This window comes from Anabrus simplex, chromosome 7 (genome assembly GCF_040414725.1).
Source record: "Anabrus simplex isolate iqAnaSimp1 chromosome 7, ASM4041472v1, whole genome shotgun sequence".
NCBI classification, from domain to species: domain Eukaryota; kingdom Metazoa; phylum Arthropoda; class Insecta; order Orthoptera; family Tettigoniidae; genus Anabrus; species Anabrus simplex.
The window spans coordinates 84,861,802-84,879,175 of record NC_090271.1 but is presented as its reverse complement, the minus strand read 5'-3'; the positions used below and the strand labels follow the sequence as shown (position 1 = coordinate 84,879,175).

Sequence of the window (17,374 nt, the reverse complement as noted above, 5' to 3'; positions counted from 1 at the left end):
AATTCATACTTTCAGTCACTTACAAGAAACTCTACATCAAACTCTACACCAACATAGGCCCACCCAGTACTCATATGTGAGCCAAATGCTATGTCACATATTTATCGGAAAAGTAATGAAATGTAAGATAATCTTACACATATTTCACCCTATTCAACGTTTATAACTCAATATTACCCATGAATACTCTAGATGAGATGCGAGAAAATATCATAAGACCAGCCATTTAGGCCGCTAAATAGTGCGTCTTATGGTAGAATCCGTTGTCGATATGACGTGCCGTTTAGCAGAAGTTAATCTGTAAATGAAGGTATGCAGTATTGTAAACATGCACATACTTTCGTATGTCGATCTATATATATTCACTGATGTCGATTTGTATCGATCGAGAAAGGGTGTTTCTGATATTGTAATCAGTATTCCCCACCCCAACTTTGACTGGCAGTAGGAATGGCGTCTTTCTCCAACTCCTGTGTAACTGGCATTAGTAAGAGAGTCTACCATTGTAATGAATAATTCACTTCTCGATTTGACTTGCAGAAGACAAGGGAGCATACAGTTTTGTTCAAAACTCCGCTACCCGATTGTGTTTGGGTGTAGGTATGTGTGCCCGCCAATATAAACAGAGGCACCCATCTAAAATGTGACTAGCATTAGGCATAGTGGCCTGCTATTTTAATGGAAACTCACCAACTCTGTGTGACTTGCCGTAAGCTGCCTGGCAGAAGGAAAAACGGCCTGTCATTATAATGATAACTGCACAACTCAATTTTGACTGGTAGTAGGGAATTTGCTTGCCATTATAATAGAAACCCCTGAATTGTTATCTGTCTGGAAGTAGGAAAGGGGGCCTGCCATTGTAAGGAAAATCGATTGTGACCACGCAATAGGCAATTGTGCCTGCAATTATAATGTAAATTTCGCAAATCGATTGTGAATGGCAGTAGGCAAGTAAGCCTGCCGGTATCATCACAACTCCGCAACCCACATTTTACATTGGAAACAACGTATGGGAACTTCCCCGTGCTATTTCTGGGATAACACTAAGGGACATGCAATTTTAAAACAATCTTGTTTACTGCACGTACAGTATTTACTTCAATATACGTATACAATATAGAATACCGGAGCGAAGCACGGGTACATTTGCTAGTAAAATTGTGTAAAATCACTCATAATAATAAAAGTGCCTATCCGATTTCGTTCAGACTACTTTATAAACCATCTCTGAAGTAATAAGAACAAATTGTGAAATTTTCAGCTAAATCGGTCAAGTAGTTTTCGAGTCTATTAATCTCAAATATACTAACACCCAATTTTATATATAGTATATATAGATTTAGTGAGTAGTTTGACACCATACTCCGAAGTTGCCATTCATGGCTATAATAATTTATTCAAAAATTACTGTTTTAAAAAAAAATGTCATAATATGTTGTTTGACGACGAAATAACGTGGTAAACACCGTCAAATATATATTTTTGAACAGAAAAATAATTTGGGATAGAAACGAGTCCTCAAAAATTGTTTTGAGAGAAATTTTTAGTGTGACACTGTGTGGGTTTTAACCCTAGAACTGCCAAACGTCGCGCTTGCGACTCAATAGAGTGTCACTAGAATGCCAAAGTCGCACGCGCGACGCATAGTACATGCATTCGCTTACTCAGTCATAACATAACGTTATTTTAATAAGTAAGACATTGAAGAGGAAGCTTCAAGTCTTCCATCACACATTCCTTACTAGCCGGAAATGACTCAGTCAAGGTCAGGGTAGGTATAAATTCAGCTACTCATTCCTCATCTTCCTGCCGTCTCAGTTGCTATGTAACTTCGCGCTCGCTCGCTGTTCCTGTTAGTTTCTGTGAATATATTTCGCTATATTTCAACAGATTTAGTTTATTCTTAAATTGTTTCTTTCGAAGTGTAACGTTTCATCATGGATGATGAGCTACGTGATTCAAGGGATATTCACAAAGTTCTTGAAGACGATTGGGATGCTTCCTCTTCCAGCGATATACAGTATTTTCTTTAGCTGATGATTCTTCCGAGAGCGGAGAAGAATATATTCCAGAATCTGAAGTTGAAAGTGATTCCGATGAAGAGAGCAGGCCTGTCGACGTTTCATTGGATGATACAGTTTCCGTAACACCGAAGTGGTGCAGGGTTTATCCACCCGAACCGGAGTTCAATGTTTCCGGGAAGTTCCGAGTAAGGGATCCTGGAATTTTGATCTGCTCGTCCCGAAACAGTACACCTATTATGTATTTCTACTTGTTATTTACGGATTTGATTTGGAAGCTCTTGGTAAAAGAAAGTAAGGACTATGCGGCGAGAAAAACTAAGACATTCTGGAGAAATGAAGGCCTTTTCTAGTATGCGAACCTGGTTTGATGTAACTGTCTCCGAAATGAAAAAGTAAATTGCCATTCTAATAAATATGGGTTGCACCGTGAATGCTATCATAAATTACAGCATTTCAGGAGGCCTATGAGGTATGGCAGGAAAAGAAAACTCTCCGAGAACGACTCCCAGTAGTGCTCGGCGGCTGACGGAACTGTGTGCAGCTCGGAAGTTTTAATTCTTTTGTGATTATATTTTGTTTCTCCTTTTGGGAACTTAATATTTTTAAAAACTAGAAGAAATTTCGCGTGTTTTGTATATAGTGATTTTTTTAATGAGTGGTTATTTATTACTAATAGAGAACTTGAAAATATGAAAAACACAACTTTTTAATTTTTCCAAATTTTTGATCGCCTGATACGCACCAGATAAGCAAGTAAATGATCTAATATATATATAAGCATCTTAAATAAAGCTTTCTGAGTAATATGGTGTGCTGCATGCCTAACTTTTCTGCACTAAACGTGCTTACATTTCTTAAAAACATAAATGTGTAATACATGCGAAAATGGCCTGGCATTTAAGGAAAAACACTCGGCACTTCTAGGGTTAAATATGGACAATAGCTAATACAGAATCAAAGAGAATAGATTCTATTTAAGCGTGGTGTAGCAGCGGTATGTAGGTAGATCTGATCACAAGTTAAAATGTACTGAATTGAGTTTGTGAGAGGACAACGATTTCGCGAAATTTCACCGAAAGAAGTGATAGGTTGATAACACACATCTTGAGATACCCCGAAATGCTTCATATTTTCGTACAGTAGGCCACGGGTAGGGGTAGGGGGAGGATACGGGAGGATTGTTAAAGGTATACATAGGCATACATACGACGAACAGGTTAGATACGGGATGCAGTAGTTTAAATTAAATGGAAAGGTTAACACACGATATAGCGGAATGGAATGCTGCCCACGCTAGTATATATACCGATTACCCAATCTACAAATAATAATAATAATAATAATAATAATAATAATAATAATAATAATAATAATAATAATAATAATAATAATAATAATAATAATAATAATAATAATAATAATAATAATAATAATAATAATAATAATAATATACTAGCTTGAGGATATCGAGTCGTGTAATGTTTACAATTTGCTGACGCGTTTCCATCCTGCGACAAGGATCCCCTTCAGAGCAACAACAAATAATGTATTGACAACTGTCACTTCATAGCAACCAGACTCAAGGTAGAGACACCCTGGTTGCAAGATCGAAACGCGACAGCAGATTATAAATATTACGGGAACTAATATCCTCAAATTAGTATTATAATCTCAGATAGTAGTCGTGAAAGTCTACGTATTAAAATAATAATAATAATAGTAATAATGATACTGTATTTGCTCATCTCCTGTAATCATCACACTTCATTTCGTGTTGATGTAGTCCAATATGCTGTTGTTATGGAGAAACCCATCGCCATTTGGATTTTCTCTTTGAACAAATATCCCAGGTGCATTTATCAGGATTTTTATTGGAAGACATGGAATATCGTCTGAGAGGAAATGCATGTTACTGACGCTGAAGAGACAAGAGACAAAACCCGTGAGAGCTATTAGGGAGTCGGGAGAAATACGGACAAGGGACTAAATTATATTTGAGTTTAATGGTCGTGAAGCAAAGCTGCACCATGGGAGGAACGATACGTGGAGCAATAAATTTCGTCCCGCTACATGGTAGCAGCAGCACTGTTTGTTTACGACTTTGGCTTTGCTTCACATGGAGCTGAGGGACTTCCATAAGTCGACTAAGAGGGTTAAATGTTATCCTACGTTACGTGAATTTGTGTGCCTTAGCTGTGGCTTATTTGTAAAGTAAATACTGTGAAACCATCTAGTGATTGCCTCGTTGTTAGAAAACTGCTAAGACGTTATAAAGAAACATCAAGTTGTTTAAGCTATTAACTTCAAATACAACTATGAGGAAATTTTGTATCAAGATACTTCCTTAATGCAGGATGTATCAAAACTAACGGTAACATTTTAGAAAAGTATGCAGTTCAAATACAACCATCACGAAATTTCGTTATAAGATGTAATAAGATACTCACTTAGTACAGAATGTACCAAAACTAAATTTAAAAAGGTATGCCTCAAATAGAAAGAAGTGAAAATGACTGTGTATTACAACATGGATACAGAAATGCATCTTTCCAAAGTTATCTGATATTTAATAATGATAATGTTATCCAAATGAAATATGTATGTCTTCCTATGCTATGCAATAAATTCAAATGTTATCAAAGTAATAAGAATAGTTAAGAAACGAATGTATATAAACCGTTCAAAAAATTAAGGGAACATGTTTTTTAACGTATGGCATGCTCCACAAAACAATACCTCACACCCATGTATATTACCAACTAAACATCTATTCTTTACCGTTGAAGTATACAAAAGAAAATCGATGGATTCGCGTTCATTTTCAGAACACAAACAGAAATGTCCAAGTAGGGGCGAAAACAAAGTGATAACAGTCATCCAGGGTGTATTTTTGTCATAGTTGGAGAGCTTCAGTATGGTGTAAGTCCTCGACGAGCATTTATCACAGCTTAGCACCTACGTGGCATGCTCCGTATAAGTCGACGGAGGTCACGTTGTGGTATCAGGTCCCATTCTTCAATGAGAGCCTGTTCGAGGTCTTGGAGAGTCTGTGGTTGAACAGGACGCCCACGAACACTTCTGTCAAGCCTATCCCACACATGCTCGATGGGATTAAGTTTGTGACTCACTGCTGGCCATTCCATCTCTTCAATGTCCAGTTCTCGCAAGACAGCTCTGTTGATGCACGCTACATGAGCCCTGGCATTGTCGTGCATAAATACGAATTCAGCGCCAATTCCATATGCAGCAACCAACATACGCTGTAGCATATGCTGTAGCTGCGATAAGATTACCACAGACGACGACAGGATCCGTACGGTCATCAATACTGATGCCATCCCACACCATCAGAGAAGCCTCTCCTAATCGGTCGCCTTCCAGGACAACATTTGGCATATACTGCTCAACACGGCGTCTCCACACACGTTGACGTACATCACGCTGTCTCAGGGGAAATTTGGACTCGTTTGTGAACACTACAGGTCTCCATTGGCGAAGTGGAAAGTTGACGATTGAAAGGGGCACTCGAACAGGACTTCTGGATCGTAAGGACACTTCTCTTAATCTGTTCCTTACTGTCTGGTCAGACACCGTGACCCCAGTGACCCTCCTGACGTCTTGTTGCAGTTCTCTGGCAGTTGCTGAACGACGCCGCAACGCACATATGGTCAGATATCAGTCATCCTGTGAGGTTGCTATCCGACCACGACCTTGTCTAACCCTCTATGTGAACTGGCATGTCCCATTGTAGCGATTCCACAAGTGGTGAATAACTGACGGAGAGACTTTGAGATCCACAGCAACATGTTGTAAAGTCAATCATTCCTGGATCAAAGTGACTGTCCATGTGACTTGAACCTCGTTAAGATGTCTCATGGGATGTGCTGATTGACGTACAACGTGCTCAAATGCCCGCAGTAGTCTGTGTACCTCACAACAACACACTGACGCAGCGCTATTCACTTTGTTTTGAGGGGTCACTTGACACTTTAACGCATGTCAGCGCCTACAAATGGAGTATAACTTCAATTTGATATACCCTGAGTAGCTAAGGTCTCAAGGTATACTGTGAGACCATTGGAACCCCATCTACCAAAGTAACGTTCACATACCAGACATTACAACTCATGTTCCCCTAATTTTTTGAACTGTGTATATATACCGTAATTGCATTTGTGTGGATCCTTAATGCATAGAAATTATTTTATTTGGAACCTGTCATTGACGGATAATCAAAGTAATGGATTAATTTATCATGCCCCTAAACATTCTTCCATAAACTCTCTTCACAGTGATGAAAGCAGCCTTAAAATCCACTTGTAGTTCTTGAGATTAGTACAACAACACAGACAAACACGTGCCGCAGACTTAATATTCATAGTAAACATAGATTTCATGAAATCTCTTCGCTGGGTAAGTTTCAGGAAAACGCGTTATTCTTTAACCACACTCCGTCCATTTCATATTTAAGCTCCACAAGCAAATTAAAAAAAATTGGGCCATTTAGACGGATTCAAACCTAGTAGAAACATGGTCCATCGTTTTCTGTCAGTGTGATATCTTATCCCAGTATAACGAAGGGAATAGATACATTTCAGATATTGTACTAAAACAAAATCACACTAAAGGAACAGGAGACACAATAGACAAATTAGGTAGACCATGAAAGCGAGTATATAACCAACACGATCTCTGGATTCAGTGAAGGATTTTCTGAGAACTGAACAAGTGGGAGATAACAAAACCATCAATTTCTCCCATTAATCGTGCGTAAAACAGGACAGAAATTTCAAAAAAAATGTATGATAGGTACTTAGTGTATACAGCATGTCTGGAATATATATTCTGAGATAAAATAAAAACAATGTGTAAGTCTTGTCTACGGTGTCTTAACTGAATTTGTGACGGAAAATTTCTTTCGCACGTAAGCATGCATAATTTTATTTCTTACAAATTCTTAAAACTTGATAAAATTTTCTTGCATAGAATAAGAACAAATAAACATTTCTGTTCGGATAACATTTCACGCAGTTGGTTGACCAACGTGCGTTCTAAATCTTGGTATGCAGAATATTTAGAAACCGAAAACAGCAGTTTACGATACGTTAGGTCCATTCTCCTAATTTGGGGAATTTCTGGCTGAAAAATTTCAGATTCTTCTTCGGAAATTGTGAAACGTATATACTTAGACAAATAGCAAAGGGAATGTAGTTTAAAAAGTAATCTCGTAGCAATAAGACCTATCTGTGTCGGTGCGACGTAAAGCAACTTGCAAAAAAAAAAAAGAAAAAAAAAAAGCAATGTAATCATCAAGGCCCTGCCGTTGACCTGCGATACACAGGTTTCAGTTTTAGAGTATTTCATGATCTGTTCTAAACAATGACATGCGCACGAACGTACGTCGAGTGTATTGCTCATTCTTAGGTCACAAAGTACTTCACTTGTGTACTAGCAAAAACTAGTAGTCTTCACGTGCATTATTTTAAAGAACTGCGATTAAGCTATGGTTAAGTAGAACTATTGTAAAGTATTTCTCACATAAGTAACCAATTGTGTTTATTTAAAAAAGGGGGTATGTCGCCTTCTTACTGTTGAGTCCTGAAGCCGGAAGGTGGAACCGTTTAGAAAAGCATAATGGCTGAACACGTAAGAAAAGAAAAAAAAACATGGCGCAAGAGGCCTTACAGAGCCTTATTCTACCAAGCGACCACTGCACAGCCCGAAGACTTGCAAACTACGAGTGACGTGTGGTCAGCACGACGAATTCTCTCGGCCGTTATTCTTGGGTCTCGATACCGGTGTCGCTATCCCACCGTGAGAGAGCTCTTCAATTGTAATCACATAGGCTGAGAAGACCTCAAACCTGCCGTCAGATCCTGGTAAAAAAAAGGCCTGGCCAGGAAATGAACTCGATACTTTCGAGTAAGAGGCAGGCACGCTGCATCTGCACCACGGGGGATGCTTGTTTGAACATGTGGAATATGTAAAACATCGCAAAGGGGAATTTTTACCATGTATTATTTTCGTAGGACTCTTCGTATTTCCTGTGCGTATATTCAGTCTTCAGCCCTAAGCCTCGTTGGATCCTCAACAGCTCTGCCATCAGCTGTCATAGATGGCCTAGGCATCACTGAAGAGGCGTACTAGGGAAATAAGGAGTGAGGTAGTTTCCCGTTGCTTTCCTCACCAAGTCAGAAGTTGCAATTACATATCGGTCTGCCAAGCCCACTGAAATGCATGCACCAACCGACCCTATGAGCAACATTTTCACGCCATTCATAGCAAGGACTGGCTGCACAAGGAATGGTATTACTAGCATCGCTCATGTCTCAGTCACTTTCATATTGTCAAGCCAAGAATAAGACAGAAACAGATCAATGAAAGTATCAAATTTGCTGTAGCCCATACTAGAAGACATAGTGCACTGTAAACACTAGGTCCTTCCAGCAAAGGCATTCGCATTTCCTATCTGAAGAATAGACTAATTCTTACACCACAGTATGTCTGTCGCGCAAAGAGGTTAGCAAGAGCGAATTCTAGCTTTGATGGTTCTCACTGCCACGTGGTTAGAAAAGCAGCGGTACCACTCCTCCAATCAGAACTAGAAGATGAATGACTAGATGTTGTGCTTTGTATAAATGAGGACGTCTTATTGAGGAAAATACCATAGTATTTTACAGGAGATTGACTACGGCAGGTATAAACTCTTCAGGTGTTTACGATGAAAACAATCTAGCTAACGACCGATGCAGTTACTTTCTAAATTGACTTCCGTAACAATACTTCTGATTTTCACTTGTATATGCCTTAATTCGACTGCTCCTACCACACACAGTTTATGTGCAACCAATACACGAACATAGAATGATCAGTGTTTATCACTGGAGGTAACCAATGCTCTGAACGAAAGACGTACGACGAACGCAACCAGATAACCAGAAATCACTCACGCCATGGAATAAAAAGATAAGTCAAAAAAATAAAGTTCTCAGGGGAAACATATTTGATTTAAAGAATACGAAATCAGCGATTCACCAAATGTTGTCAAACCATTCTGCGTCGTATGAAATAGGCTCTTAAATAATGGTTTTGGTTGTATCTATATAATATATATATATATATATATATATATATATACACTGTATATATATATAAATGAATGTTTGTATGTTTGTATGTAAATGACACATCTCCTCCCAAACCACTGGAGCAATTTCAATCAAATTTTGAACACTTATTATTTGCTATCCGGAGACGAGCACTGTGGGGGTAAGCCACCTCTAGCCCCCTTAGGAGTGGGGAGTTAGGGGGGTCAGGTAAAAAAGTAATCGAAAATAGTGTCGAATCCATAGTTTTGGGGGTCGCTGAGGTGAATAGTGACACTCCCGATTTTTGAAAAGTCAAAATTCTGCTCCCATTTAGGTGGGGGGCGAGGGGGGACTGATGATGAATGTATGTGTGTAAATGACACATCTCCTAAACCACTGGAGCAATTTCAATCAAATTTTGAAGACATGTTATTTGCTATCCGGAGACGAGCACTGTGGGGGTAAGCCACCTCTAACCCCTTTAGGGGTGGGGGTTAGGGGGTTCAGGTAAAAGCATAATCGAAAATAGTGTCGAATCCATAGTTTTTGGGGTCGCTGAGGTGAATAGTGGCACTCCCGATTTTTTAAGTCAAATTTCTGCTCCCTTTTGGATGGGAGCGAGGGGGGGGGGGGACTGATGATGGATGTATGTGTGTAAATGACACATCTCCTCCTAAACCACTGGAGCAATTTCAATCAAATTTTGAAACTTATTCTTTGCTATCTGGAGACGAGCACTGTGGGGGTAAGCCACCTCTAGCCCCCTTAGTGGTGGGGGTTAGTGGGGTCAGGTAAAAAATAATTGAAAAAAGGGTCGAATCCATAGTTTTTGGGGTCGCTGAGGTGAATAGTGAAACTCCCGATTTTTTAAAAGTCAAATATTTGCTCCCATTTGGGTGGGGGGCGAAGGGGGAGTGATACATAAAATTAAACGAAAATAATGTCGAATACATAGTTTTCGGGGCCGTCGAGGTGAATTGTACACTCCGGATTTTTATTATCAGGAGACAAACCACGTGGGGTTAAGACAGCCCCGGAAAACTTAGGGGCGGGGGAGGGACAATGGGGTCAGATATACAAATTAACGAAAATAGTGTCGAATCCATACTTTTCGGGGTCGCTGAGATGAATAGTGACACTCCGGGTTTTTTTAAGTCCAAGTTCAGCCCCCTTTGGGTGGGGTGAGGGGGGATTGATATATAAAAATAAACGAAAATGGATGTATGTCTGTGTGTAAATGACACATCTCCTCCTAAACCACTGGAGCAATTTCAATCAAATTTTTCAACACTTACTATTTGCTATCCGAAGACGAGCACTGTAGGGGTAAGCCACCTCAAGCCCCCTTAGGAGTGGGGGTCAGGGGGTCAGGTAAAAAAATTATCGAAAATAGTGTCGAATCCGTAGTTTTTGGGGTCGCTGAGGTGAATAGTGACACTCCCGATTTTTAAAAAGTCAAATTACTCCTCCCATTCGGGTGGGGGGCGAGGGGGGACTGATATATAAAAAACGAAAATAGAGTCGAATACATAGTTTTCGGGGTCGTCGAGGTGAATTGTACACTCCGGATTTTTATGATCAGGAGACAAACCACGTGGGGATAAGACAGCCCAGGAAACCTTAAGGGCGGCGGGGGCAAGGGGGTCAGGTATACAAATTAAAGAAAATAGTGTCGAATCCATACTTTTCGGGGTCGCTGAGATGAATAGTGACACTCCGGATTTTTAGTATCAGGAGACACCCTACGTAGGGGTAATACACCCCAAGAAACCTTAGTGGTAGGGGGCAAGGTGGCTCAGATACAAAAATCATCAAAAGTAGTGTTGAATCCATACTTTCCGTGGTCGCTGAGATATATAGTCACACTCCGGAATATCTTAAAGTCCAAGTTCAGCCCCTTCGTGGTAGGGGGCGATGGGAGAGTGGTATATGAAAATAATCGAAAAGTGTGTCGAATCCATAGTTGTAGGGGTCGCTGAGATGAATAGTGAGACTCGGATATTTTATAAGCTCATCCCCCTTTGGGGGAAAGCGGGGCGAGGGGGGAGTGATACATAAAATTAATCGAAAATAGTGTCAAATACATAGTTTTCGATTTCGCCGAGGTGAATCGTACACTTCGAAATTTTAGTATCAGGAGACAAACCACGTGGGGGTAGGACACCCCAGGAACCCTTAGGAGCGCGGGGACGGGGGGCGAACGGGCTGAGATATAAAAATCATCGAAAGTAATGTCGAATCCGTACTTTTCGGGGTCGCTGAGATGAATAATGGCACTCCGGAACTTTTTAAAGTTCAGCCCCCTTCGTGGTGGGTGGCAATTGGAGAGTGATATATAAAAATAAACGAAAATAATGTTGAATCCATAGTTGTCGGGGTCGCTGAGATGAATGGTGAGACCCCGGATGTCTTACAAGTCCAATTTCATCCCCCTATCTGGTAGGGGGTGAGGGGGATTCAGATTTAAAAATAATCGAAAATAGTGTCGAAGCCATAGTTTTCGGGGAGGCTGAGATGAATAGTAACACTCCCGATTTTTAAAAACTCAAATTTAACCCCCTTTAGGGGGAGGCAGAGTGAGATATAATAATAATAGAATATAATGCTTAATCCATAGTTTTCCGGGTCGCTGAGATTAATAGTAATATTCCGGATTTTTAAAGTCCAGCTTCAGCACCCTTTGGCATAGAGGGTGAGAAAGGATGAAAAAATAAATTGTCAAAAATGCCCCCCTTTGGCATAAAGGGTGATAAAGGGTGAAAAAATTAAATGTCAAGAATGCCCAAGGTAATAGACGTGTGTATGTTCCAGTATGACTTTCAAGTATGACTTACTACCTGGGAGTAAGACGCCCCTAGAACCACTTCGGAAGCAGGTGAAATATGTAATCCATATTAATAAATAGAAGTCATTTTGGCGCGATCTATATATACAGTACTATACATATATAAATTAAGGCATAAAAATGAAAACAGACGTGAATTAATGAGACCATTCTAGGCATCCTGGAAACTTAAAACTTGGTACCAGACAACCTGATGACTTCAGGATCTCTAGAAAATTCTAAAATTCTCAAAATTCTCTGAGAGGGACACGTTGGGAGTTTCAAATCTGCGTAAGAACACAGTCGGTGATGTTTATCCTGAACGATAACCTATAGGTTTCATGGGCTTAAACGTTTCCTGAAAGTCCTCATTTTTAACCCCCTCCCCCATACCAAGATGGCAGCACAATCTCCCAGACGAGTTAGAAAATAGAAATTTGGCAAAATTATAGCTTTTTGCCTGTAACCGATGGAAATTTTACGAGATGTTTAAAAAATTATTTTTTACCCCCCAAAAATATCGAAATATGGAGGCAATTTTAATGACGGTGCAGACCTTCCTTTCGAGATATTAGGTGGCTAAACGGTAAGTCTTATCGCAAAACAGATGGCACAATCTCCGTTCAATTTGGAGTGATCTACAACTTTGGTCCTATGACTTTTTGTCGTATCTCTATCCCTTATGTTAAATTTGGCTCTATTTCTGGATTTACGTAAATTTAGTACTTTGTACACGTATAATTGATGGTTTGATTCACTTATAGGAAATAGGGGATCATCAAATTCTACACGAATATTGGCCCACCAGCCAAATTCTATGTTTGAAGCCGTCGCATAAGTATCTGAAAAGTAATTCACTGTGTGAAAACCTTAGACAAATTTCACCCTTTCAACGTTTCTGCTCAATCATACCTTTAAAAAGATAAGATACCAGGAAATATCATAGGGCCAGCCATTTAGATTGCTAAATGAGGCCAGAGGTGTCTTACCGTACAATCCGCTTTTCGATATCATGCACCGTTTAGCAGCAGTTATTCTGTGAATGAAGGTGAACATGCATATACTTCCGTATGTCGATCTACATTTATTAAGTCGATTTGTAGCGATCTAGAAAGGGGTGTGTATTACATTGTAATTAATACTTTACAAATCAATAGTGACTCTCAGCAGATGGGCGTCTGCTGTTGTAATCAGTACTCCCCACATCGACTTTAACTAGCAATAGGAATAGGGTAGTTCTCCAACGCCTGTGTACCATTGTAATGCATAATTCCCTTCTCGATTTGACTAGCAGAAGGCAAGGGAGCGTGCATTTTTTTTAAACTTTTACCTGATTCTCTTTATCATTAGGTATAGGTCCCACCGATTATAAACACATTCACCAATCAAAATGTGACTGAAGTTACGCATTGCATCCGGGAGATAGTAGGTTCGAATCCCACTATCGGCAGCCCTGAAGATGGTTTTCCGTGGTTTCCCATTTTCACACCAGGCAAATGCTGGGGCTGTACCTTAATTAAGGCCACGGCCGCTTCCTTCCAACTCCTAGGCCTTTCCTATCCCATCGTCGCCATAAGACCTATCTGTGTCGGTGCGACGTAAAGCCCCTAGCAAAAAAAAAAAAAGAAGTTACGCATAGTGAATTGCGGCAGGCAAGTGGACCTGTCGTTATCATCACAACTCTGCAACTCGCACTTCACATCGGAAACAACGTCTGCGGACCTCCCTATGCTTTTTCTCGGATAACGCCAAGGGACATGCAATTAAAATATTTTTTATTCACTTCATGTAAAGCAGTTTACTTCGATATCCGTATACATTGTAGAATAGCGTAGCGAAGCACGGGTACATTTGCTAGTTTTCTATAAATTCAAAAATGAATGAAGTATCTGTTTTGGATCGTGAATGAAACTGCTGTTGGCTTTATGTCGCACCGACACAGATAGGTCTTATAGCGACGATGGGGTAGGAAAGGCCTAGGAGTGGGAAAGAAGCGGCCGTGGCCTTATTTATGGTACAGCCCCAACATTTTCCTGGTGTGAAAATAGGAAACCACGGAAAACCATCTTCAGGGATGCCGACAGTGGGGTTTGAATACACTATCTCCCGAATTGTCCTATATTGACCAGGCATTATTTCCTTATATGGATCAGTAAAAACCAAAGCGTGTAAGCCACATTTGTATATTGTTAGCGAGCAAGGTTTAATAGTTCTCTTTTAAAAGAAGCAGCTGTGTAAATTGACTGCCAATAATTCATTTACAAGACAATAATGCCCACGTTCACCACAACCACAGGAAATGCATTGCACACAAGACAAACTGACTTATCTGGTTGAAGCCACTTTTAATAATAATATTCAGGACTGTTTTGTATTATTGAGTAATCTGGAAATAAAATTTGTCTATTTCTTCAACATTATTACAAAATAACTTATCTTGTTAGTTTAGAAGGATAGAGAGCATTGTCTTTTGTAGCTTAATGAAAAAATTCAAAAACGAAAAAAAAAAGACTTTTCTGGTTATTCCCCGGGATGAGTGAAATATAGATTCAGGTTTTTTTGCAAAGTGCATATTTCTAATATGGTCAATTAATTTATTCATATTATACATATTCGAAGTTTTTTTCACTTTTTAATTAGTCATAATAAAAAATCGAACTGAATATTTGAAGTTACTTTTTTATGTAATGACTAATATGTGGGAAGTGAAAATCTACATACGGATAGTTAAATTTTAATGGGTTTAGAATGCAATAATGGGCAATTATGAACTGCATTTAATGTATACCAACGCTACGAATTGTGTAATTTATGTTCATCATTTCATTATAATTTGCAATTAGCTCAAAAGCTTCATTAAATCGTAATGGATTAAATTCTTCAAATCTAATATTAGGTCATTATCATCTGCTATAATATTTCATTCCCCGCAAGAAAGGCAAGGCATTATAAACGTTTATTTTGTATCTAGGAGTTGGGATGGATTTTTATTGTACGGTGGAAGGATTTGGATAAGGAAGAACTTGCAAGTTTGGTTACGACGGTTGGTGAGGAGATGATATCTTTGCTAAAATGGGTAATTACACAATTTATTTGGCATGTTTTAGATGTTTTATATAGTGGAGTAATGCCAGAGATATATTTTATAACACAGAATTTTATTCAAATGCCTTCGGGTTTAATGATCTGCGAAACTCTTTAGATTGTAGGCGAAGGGTGCATTTTGTTTCTTCAAGAAACGATTTGTAAAATATATCATATCATTCTGCAGGTGAAAAGTTTAAACTGATTTTTAAGTATATATGTATGTGATAGTGGGTTCGAGCCGGCAGCCCTGAAGATGGTTTCCCGTGGTTTTCCATTTTCATACCTTCCCGCTCCTAGGCCTTTCCTCTCCCATCGTCGCCATAAGACCTATCTGTACCGGTGCGACGTAAAGCTAATTCTTAACAAAAAATCTTTCACTTGTGAAATTACATTATTGGACTCATTAAATTGTGACTTTCACCAACAGAATTATTCTTATTTTTTAAACTTTTTTCGTTGTGTTTCTCCAGGCCTGTGCTCCATCCTGGCGGTCCAGCTGTTTAGCACCTCTCATAGTCTCTACCTAGCGACCGCCGTGTGTCACGCCATAGCCATGACGTCAGCAGTGTCCAACCCCATCGTCTATGGTTGGCTCAACTCAAACATCCGAAAAGAGTTCCTACAGCTTCTCCCAGCGGGTTGCGTCTCTTCCCTTCGGCGGGATAATCGATCAACTACCACAGGTGAGTTCGTGTTATCTATACTCTTTCCTTTATTGAACATGCACAGTAACTAATACTTTAACCGTTGCATCCGGGAGATAGTAGGTTCGAATCCCACCATCGGCAGCCCTGAAAATGGTTTTCCGTGGTTTCCCATTTTCACACCAGGCAAATGCTGGGGCTGTACCTTAATTGAGGCCACGGCCGCTTCCTTCCAACTCCTAGGCATTTCCTATCCCATCGTCGCCATAAGACCTATCTGTGTCGGTGCGACGTAAAGCCCCTAGCAAAAAAAAAAAAAATACTTTAAGGAAACGGCTTCGTTCTTGTTCATCCTAATCTAATCTAATGTTCAGATGCGGGTCAGCCTGATTAGCTACCACGCGTGTGTTGAATTCTATATATGATCTTATGATAATGCGCTCATGCAACCAGTCTCCATCATGAATAATGTGAAAATGTCGCCCATAGGCTCCGCGGGTGTGTTTATTTCAAAGAGCTTGGCAAAATCTGACTCGACAAGAAAAGCATTTCCAAAGAATGCCTCTTGACTGATACCTAGGCCATGGGTACAGTGCAAACCAGCCGGTCGGTCCGCCTTGCCTCAGCCAGGTGAGAGTGGTCAGGTTTTATATGGAAAACCCTGTAGGAGACCTAGAAGAAGACTAAACTGGAAATTATAGGAGTGAAATAAGAGAAAGTGTCAGGAACTTTTAAACAACGTTCTGTACTCCATTATGATGGAGTTCAACTTATATTCTTGTTTGAGTCATTGATTCATAGACTGGTTTGCTGCAGCCCTCCATGCCACCCAAACATTTGCTAATATATACATTTCTACGTAACTACTACGTCTTACATCTGTTATGATCTGCTCGTCGTATTCATACCTTGTTCTACCCCTACCGTCTATACCAAGTAAACTTCCCTCATAAACCAACTAAAAATAGTCCTGAGTGTCTTAAGATGTGTCCTATAATTCTATCTCTTCTTCTAGTCAAATTTAGCCAAATCGATCTTCTCGCATCAAATCGATTCAATATCTCTTCATTAGTGATTCGATCTATCCATCTCACCTTCAGGATTCTTCTGTAACACCACATTTGGGAAGCTTCTATGTTTTTTCCTTTCTGAGCTAGTTATCGTCCCTGTTTCACTTCTGTACAATGCCACACTCCAGACGAAGGTCTTAACGTCCTTCTAATTCCTATATCAATGTTCTAAGTGAGCGAATTTCTTTTCTTAAGAATTTCTTGCTTTTGTTAGTCTGTATATTATGCCCTGCTTACTTCCCCCATCGTTAGTTATTTTACTACCCAAGTAACAATATTCATCTACTTCCCTTACGTCTTAATCAAATATTTCCTGAATCACCTTGACTTCATTCAAATGCACTCCTTTACTTTTGTTTCTATATTTATTTATTTTCATCTTGTACTCCTTCCCCAAGACTCTGCCCATATCATTCAGCAATTTCTCCAGATCTTCTGCATTCTCAGATAGAATAACAATATCATCGCCAAATCTCAGATTTTTTATTTCCTCTCCTTGGGCTGTGATTCTTTTTCAAATTCCCCTTTGATTTCCTTTGCTGCATGTTATATATAAACATTGAAAAGGAGAGGGGAGACACTGCAATCATTCTTCACTCCTTTCTGGATTGGTGCTTTTTTTATCAAAGCCCCCGAT

General features: G+C 39.6%; 1 protein-coding gene across 1 annotated transcript in view; it reads left to right on the top strand.

Moving 5' to 3' along the window:
• The window catches only part of LOC136877707 (neuropeptide Y receptor type 2), a 981,897-nt gene that overhangs the window by 844,420 nt on the left and 120,103 nt on the right, over positions 1-17,374 (top strand). Inside the window, exon 7 of the mRNA XM_068228711.1 lies at positions 15,540-15,706. Within this exon, the coding sequence (XP_068084812.1) occupies positions 15,540-15,706 (167 nt within the window). The remainder of the gene's footprint in view (positions 1-15,539; positions 15,707-17,374) is intronic.